Source organism: Chanos chanos, chromosome 9 (assembly GCF_902362185.1).
Source record: "Chanos chanos chromosome 9, fChaCha1.1, whole genome shotgun sequence".
NCBI lineage: Eukaryota > Metazoa > Chordata > Actinopteri > Gonorynchiformes > Chanidae > Chanos > Chanos chanos.
The window spans coordinates 41,660,411-41,668,423 of NC_044503.1; the positions used below are offsets into that span (position 1 = coordinate 41,660,411).

At 40.2% G+C, this 8,013-nt stretch overlaps 1 protein-coding gene across 1 annotated transcript; it reads right to left on the reverse strand.

The window, feature by feature from the left end:
- Positions 1-254: 254 nt before the first annotated feature.
- LOC115821819 (carcinoembryonic antigen-related cell adhesion molecule 6-like) lies at positions 255-7,766 on the reverse strand. Its single transcript, XM_030785605.1, has 6 exons — positions 7,530-7,766; positions 6,540-6,684; positions 1,772-1,927; positions 854-1,129; positions 467-715; positions 255-325 (listed from the first exon to the last, which is right to left on the reverse strand). The coding sequence occupies exons 1-6, from the start codon at positions 7,764-7,766 to the stop codon at positions 255-257; spliced, it is 1,134 nt and encodes a 377-aa protein (XP_030641465.1).
- Between the last annotated feature and the right edge of the window lie 247 nt (positions 7,767-8,013).

Below are 8,013 nucleotides of genomic sequence, written 5' to 3' on the forward strand. Positions count from 1 at the left end.
TGTTGTTTATGTTTTATTTTTGAGTGTCTTGTGTATATTGTATTGTATGTGGTGTGTGTTGTGTATATTGCATTGTATTGTATGTAGTGTGTGTTGCATGTTGTGCATAAAACACACTGAGTATTAGTCAGTGTTTACTTAATAGTGTTACAGGACGCAAAATGTTCAGTTTATTTCCACATAAATGAAAAGAGAATAAAATGGTACTCACTGAGTTTTCCTACAGTAGAAGACCAGACCAACAGACACTGTCACTAGAACAATAATCCCCCCACTGATGACTCCAGCAATGACTCCTCCAGAGAAGATCTCCTCTCCTCCTCCACTGACAGACCCATTCACTGCACAGAGACATGGCCAACATCTTACACAGGATCTCTTCAGCATGAAAATCACACAACACACAACATACTACAGATTATTTATCAAGCTGTCTTTAAAAATGTTTTGTTTTAAATCCATTCACCTGTTAAATGATGGTGAACTGTTCTGTTGAGTGAGGTGACATTGTTCCAGGCTGTGCAGGTATAATTCCCACTGTGTGTGGAGTTAATCTTCTCTATGGAATATGAGGCTGTAGTTTCTCCTGTTTCTGTTCCATTCAACATCCAGATGAAGGAGGCAGGAGGTGTGGATTCAGCAGAGCACGTCAGAGTCACCTTTGACCCCACCTCCACCTCATTCTGTCCACTGATGGAAACATTCTCTGGTCCATCTGAAACACAGAGGCACCATGGGATGGTGTTAATCTGTTAATATATTCATCTCTTTTTTCTCTGTTATTCTATTCATTTCTATAGTGTCTCTGTGTTGGTGAATTGTCATCAGTAAAGTGAATGTGTGTGACACTCACAGTTGACAGTCATTGTGTAGGTTGCAGTGTCAGAGCTGACAGGGTTACTGAGTCTACACTGGTATTCTCCACTGTCTGATCTCCTCACTGGACTGATGGACAATGATCTCAGATCAGCAGAGAAGATGATGCTGTTGCTAGGGGACAGAGGTTGACCATCCTTCATCCATTCTGTGGTGATGATGGAGCCAGTTCCCTCACAGGTTAATTTAGCAGAACTTTGATCTTCTATTAGGGGTTGTGCTGGACCAGTGAGGGAAACTCCAGATGTTCTCTCTGTAGGAGAGAGAGGAGGTGAGTAGGTGAATTTGACTTGGTTTATGTTTGCTTCTGTAACTAAGAATCTCAGTTTACACTGAGTCCAGTATAGATCAAACGCAATCAAGACCAAATTAAAAAGCATGCCATACCACAAACCTCAGAGTTTTGTCTGTACAATTTCTTCAGCATACCCACACTTATGAATGAAAGAAGAATTTCAGAATGCATAGGACAGACATTAAAAAGAATATTCACATTTTCAATATCTGAATGATTGAGAATACTTGAAACCTGGCATAAATCAAACAGAAAAAAACTTGTTTGTTACCAAAGATCCATATTAAGGTCTGGGCAGTTTTGAGGCTGAATTAAAAAGGATCCAGTCCAAAAGCGATTTTGTGTGATCTGGCCTATAGTGACTGTACTGACCCTGGTTCAAGTTTTGACATACACTAATTCTGTATATCCATAAAAAAAAATGCTTTACTGTCTCTGTTCAGCAGGACTTTAAAACCCTCACTCATAAGACTCTCCATCTGGAAGCAGAGAAATGCATTCTTATTTACATAACTTCTACTGAAATAAATTAATTGAGTAAAAGAGTTAAAGAAACAACCCCTTGGTTTCTTTTTTGTCTGAGTGCATGGTGATTCTTACCTAACACCTCCAGAGTAGTTTTGGCTTTTAATTCTGGATCCTCTGGAGTTTTTTTTACACTCAGTTTGTACTCTCCACTGTCACTCACAGTCACATTCAGTAGCTCTAATGAACCAGTGTGATTGTCCAGTCTGACTCTGTCACAGTAAACTGGTTCTGGAGACAGGCCACGAGCGGTTGAGGTAACAACATGTTTTCCATTAAAAGTCCATCTGACAAATCTAAGTGGTTTATCAGCAGGACTGATGGTGGTGTTGATCCAAACACTTCCTCCTACTGCTCCATACACAGGTCCAGGAGACAACACCACATCACCACCCAAACACACACCTGAGGAGACAACACCACATCACTACCCAAACACAGACCTGAGGAGAAAACACCACATCACCACCCAAACACACACCTGAGGAGACAACACCACATCACCACCCAAACACAGACCTGAGGAGAAAACAGAATGTTAAAGTATATTATAACAATCACAATCATAATCGGACTTAATGATCTGATCTGCTTCCATTGTTTCAGTATGACTCTACTTCCTCTGTGTTCACAGAAAAGTGGACAATAAACACTGAAAACATGTAGCAAATTATTCAGTAATTAAGACTGGAGTAGTTCACTGTATTACAGAGAGGGGAGAGAGAAGCAAAGAAAATAAGAAAATTGAAGTTAGAGTGTAAACTTGCTCATAACCAGCCCAACGGATTATACTATGAAACAATTAACTCCATAACAGTAAGCTAAAAGTCAATGTTTTAGGTACATGGGGGAAAATTACATTTAATAAGTAAATGGGGTTACATTGCCCATCCTATGACTATTACTCTTTAATCACTGAATAAACTGACTAATAAATGCTGATCAATGCTCCAGCGTTGACGTTAAAACCAGTCATACCAAAGGCACAATCAGTATGAGCAGAGATCTGGGCTTCTTTCTCTGCCTTATTCAAATCGTACTACATTGAGTAATGCAAGAGACATAGGAAAACATCTAACTGGTTGTGTCTATTGTCAATTGTTTTCAGATGGAGGGACATTACAGGTGGACTGTTAAACAGTAGTGAGTATTGAAAAGTGCTCAGCCACTGTGGAGCAACGCCACTCCTCTTAGTCCTTACTGGGACAGTGACCATACACAAGGATCACAGGAGGAATGTGGAGGAGAATGAGCAAAGAGGGCAGGAGAGCATGCCCACTGGGAAACAGAAGACCAAAAAAAGGCTAATGAGACGTCACATGATGCAGTGTTTGTGTGTTACATTTTATCCCATGTATTTCATTATATACTACATTTTTGGATAAAGAAGCCCACAGCATAATTATATTATATTATATCATATTATATGAATTTTATTTTATTTTATTTTATTACATTACATTATATTATATTATATTATTAGTCATTCCAAGAGTTAAAAAGAAGTCCACTGACAACTGAGCCTTTTCCTACTGCTCTCCCTTCCTCTGGAATGCTTTACCTACAGAAGTTAGAGAGGCAAACTCTCTCCATACCTTTAACACCAGACTAAAGACTTATCTGTTTTCTCTAACTTATGCATAATATAATTTTGATTTGACTTTGTTCTGGACATGTAAAGCCCTTTCAGACTATAAATAGTGATATTTATGGGCTCTAAATAAACTTGCATTATTATTATTATTATTATTATTATTATTATTATTATTATTATAGCACACAACTCCATCAAATTCCTCAAACTCTATGTGTTGAGACCATGGTGCAATAAGAGTCTTAAGTAAAATGCAATGTCATCTCTCACCTGTGTATCTATTTCTACAATAAGGACACACAACAATTTTTTTAAGCATGCACATACATATTTTTTGCAATATTTATTGAGGATGGCTTATGTAAATGCTATGTTCCCATTCCTACAACTCACTATTTGCTATATTTTTAAAGATTTTCTACAATTAACTTTTGGTCATTAACATTTGGTTATTTGGTCATATTATTTCTGCCTGTGAGTCCAACGCTGAACCTGAGTTTGTGACTCTGCTGTCTTGACTGCCATACTCTTCTATAAATTCACCTCTGTTTCTTGTCCTGAGCTTTCTGCACAGAGCTTTCAGGTTGCGTGTGGTTGGCCTATGACATCTGCTGCTCTAGACCATTAAACTATTATTTATATACTAAATAACAGAACAATTAAAACTGCCTATAACCAAATAATTTCTCATATACTGTCATGCTTGAAAGAGCACCAGCAACTGTTTGTTTTGGCTCAGGCTGACATTCGTCTGTTGTAGATTACCATTCCTTGCCCACACTGTCCCAAATGAAACCGTGTGCCCTCGATAAAAAGTCGTTACAGGTGCAAACTAAAACTAACCGAAATCAGTTTCTTTGTGTCCTCTCATGAATGCACTTTCAAACAGTGGTTGTGTGTGCAAAGCTAACAGGACTTGATGTTTCAAAGAGGTGGTGTAGATTTCTGATACTCCGTTCGATACATGCGAAGGCTAAATCGGATTGCATTTTCGGATTGAACTTTCCAACATGTTCCATACGCGAGGTAATGACGTATTGACGTCTCACTATATATGAAAAAAAAGCGGACAGTGCGAGAAATTTTATACATTTGTGTTAAACATTCTCAGAGAATAGTCCAGCGTCTAGATGGTCGCAAATCCTGCAGCAATGAACTGTCTAAGCAAGTTTTGGAGACTATTCCATGCAGAGATGATGTAATCGTTATTACAATTCTAAAGTTACAACCGTCTTAAGTAATTAACTGATTATATCACTGACCTGAAGTAAAGCTATGCCCTGGCTCTTTACAATACTTGAAACTAGGCGTTCTTTTGACCACTCTAACATTATTTATATCTGTGTATGACAGAGGTTTTTATATAACCTTCGAGTACATCGTACAGGTCGGCGCGAGGTAATTTCTTCGCATTTGCAATGAATTCCGATTGTGCGCTTGAGATGTAAACGCGCACAAACTGTCATGTAAACAGTACATTAGAAATCAGCAATCGGAACTATTTCAGTCCGAATGATAAACGTGTGCTTGTCACCTTAGCTACTGTCCGCCATGTAATTTAAACTCATGCATAGTAAAACGTCAATACGCCATTACTTCGCGTAATGGACACTCGCAGAAAGTTACATGTGCATAAAACAATCCGACTGTGCATTTACATGGCTAATATTTTCCTATCAAACGGATTATGAGAAATCTAAAACACATCTTTAAATCCGATTGAATTCTCGATCGGATTGGGGTATTTCATTCCGACCGAGGTGTTTACACCCGACATTTTAATTCCGATTTAGCTTGAATCCGATTCATTCATATTGCAACTGATTGCCAACTGTTGAGCAATATGCGCTGAAAGCATACTAACTCATCTCAGCGGAGTCCAAATAACCATACAGGCATATATATACAGTTAAACATAATGGTGTTTCTTACCATTAAAGCAGACTGAGGAGATGATCAAACATTTTAAGCCCAAGTCCATGCCGAACAAAAACACTGGTGGTTTGGCTCTAACTACATGTAGTAAATTCAGTATTCAGTATTTAGCTTCTACATGCTCACAAAGAAATTTCAGGGCTCAGCACAGGCAAACAAGAACCGCCCATAGGCAAATTGTTACTGTACACGTCCAGCGGCTGATGGGTAAACCAGCGTCTTTAGAAGTTTGGTGTGTTTTCCATTAAAAAAAAAATACTGAATGTTACCTTATATTATAATAACATTGCTATTAGGAAGCTCCAGTGTTTTAGAGAAAAGTGATAGCCGTAGGTGACAATAATTGGTGGGCACGTTTTAAATTTGATGTTTAAATGTGATATGTTTTAAATCAGCCACAATCAGGGTTCCTAACAATGTTGAATAAATATTGAGTGGTAGAGTAAGATTAGTTGTCGCTGTTATACTTAAATATATATTTTAAGGAATAGTAATTCTTGGCTAATCTTGAAGTCTTAGGTTTTGGCGTACTCCTGCAACCTCCACTAATTCACAAATTACAATGAGACTGGGGATTGGGTCTGGATTGCACTGCCCTCACATGGTTCAGTGTGTGAAATTCACTCTGTGTTAATATCAGGAGTTAGAAGTAATGTGTTTTAAACTATTACTACTACTGCTGCTACTTTTATAACTACTTGGAAGCCCCAGATTCAGGTCTGGATCCAGTTACCTAAGAAGCACTCTAGGGGCCTGGGCTTAGTGAGGTAACTGCAGGCTTAACCCTGGGTTATCAGCGTCATGACAGTGGATCACTTTTTAGCAGGGGACATCACCATGGTAACTTATGCTGCATACCTTACCTACTCTAGCCTAAGTAATTTTCAAAATAAAAGATCAAAACGTATAAAAGCACCTCATACTGACTAATCAATTGTCTTGGAAAATTGCATGACCATTTTTGGAAGATCCCTGGAGGATTTATATTTATTCTTCACTTGCTCCCAAGACTGTATTATGTTTCTAGTGTTTCCCTTTCCCTGTGCTCCCCCTGTTGGTTTGTCTTCTCTGTTGTGCAGGTGTGTGTGTTGTGGGCGTGGTCTCTCTACATTTCCAGATTGCCTACACACCTGCGATCCGTCACCTCATCACGTCACAGTATTTAAACCCCGGTGTTTCATCCACTCGTCGCCAGATCGTTGTTTCAGCCTGTGTGGTAGAACTCGCTTCTCGGTCTCTGTATTCTATTGGTTTTGGTAGTTTGCATATCTGTGTTTATCTGCCTGTTTTTTCTCGTAAGGATTATCTCTGTGCCACTCCGCACGTCCAGTGTGCCCTTTGCCTGCCTGTCACCCTTCAGCTCCATCTCCTTAGTCCCACTACTCCGCCTCGCCCTCAGCTCCACTCTGCAACCTCGCTCATCTTCCGCTTCCTTGCCAGCTACCTGCAGTTCCTCTGCCTGTTTCCATCACCATACTACAACTTGTCAATAAACCCTCCTTCCTTCTAACCAGAGTTGTGTTCTGAATTTGGGTTTCCTTAGTTGATTGTCACAATTAGGGCCAGACTGAGGAAGAAAAATTCTGAGATTTCAAGAATAAAGTCATAATATGATGAGAATAATGCCATAATTAAATGAGAATAAAGTCATAATATTTCAAGAAAAGTCGTAATATTACAGGAGTAAAGCCTTATTTTACGAGGAAAAGCGTAATTTTTAGGAAAAAATAGTACCAGCAACCAACAAAACAAGAGTTAGTGGACAGTTAATGGCAGCCTGAGCCTACTGCTGGCAACTGCTGCTTGTCTGATACTTATGATAAAGTATTTTGTTATTTGTGAAACCTATGCTAAAGTATACCTTCACAAGATGCTCCACATTCCTCATTTTAATGCAGACAGCAGACGGCACTTCTGATATTTCCCCTCTAATATAACATGTAGCCTAAACTTACAACTTTACCCTCGTAATATTATGACTTTTTTCTCGTAAATTATGACTTTATTCTCAAAATCTCAGAAAGTTTTTTTCTTTAATGTGGCCCTCTTTGTCGAAGAGAGAGTGAAATATGCCACTCTTGACATCTCCATGTTTTTGAGTGGTCATCTGGTGCCAACACTGCCCCTTTTGCATGAAGACACTCATAGCTTGATTTGGAAAACCTGGGTGGGCAACTTCATAACCACCATCGTGGCATCAATTATTAACTTGCTTCGTAGTGTAGGCCCTTGGTGTCCTGTTGCTACAAAGTCTCTAGCCACCTCTGGGTCTCCAGTCCCTGTTACCACATGGGCTCAGGTCACCTCTGGTCCTCCTGTTCTAGCTCCTTTTGCTTTAGAGGCGCTGGACACCTCTTTTCTCCCTGGTCCAATTCCTGTTCCAGTTGTCTCGGAGGCTCTGCTCCAGTTCCTGTCCCAGTTGTCCCTGAGCTTGACCCCAATGCCTGTTCTCAGCACCTCATAGGTCCCAGTGTCAGTCCCTACTACCACCTCTGCAGCTTCTGTCACAGCCTCAGGCATCAATAGGGCTCCAGTTGCCATCCCAGGCAGTGGGCCCCTGACCTCAGTTGCAGAGCCTGTAGGTCCAGAGACTGTTCCTGGCCCTGTCCCTCTTGGCTCTGAGGCCCATACTCCAGCCCCTGTTCCTGTTGATGCCTAGATGCTAGTTGCAGTGTCTGCAGCAACAATGGAGCCTCCAGCTCCAGTTCATGGCCCCATTGCTTGGGAGGCTCCTCTTCCAGCTCTAATTCCTGTCACCTGTCACTGCTGAGGCTCCAGGCCCAGCACC

Coding starts and splice junctions, on each gene's coding strand:
- LOC115821819 (XM_030785605.1), bottom strand. CDS start 7,766: ATGGCAACTGGAGCCCTATTGATGCCTGAGGCTGTGACAGAAGCTGCA. Junction 6,685..7,529: donor CTAGAACAGGAGGACCAGAG/GTGACCTGAGCC, acceptor TGATGGAAACAG/GCAGAGGAACTGCAGGTAGC. Junction 1,928..6,539: donor CACACTGGACGTGCGGAGTG/GCACAGAGATAA, acceptor GCCTGTCTCCAG/AACCAGTTTACTGTGACAGA.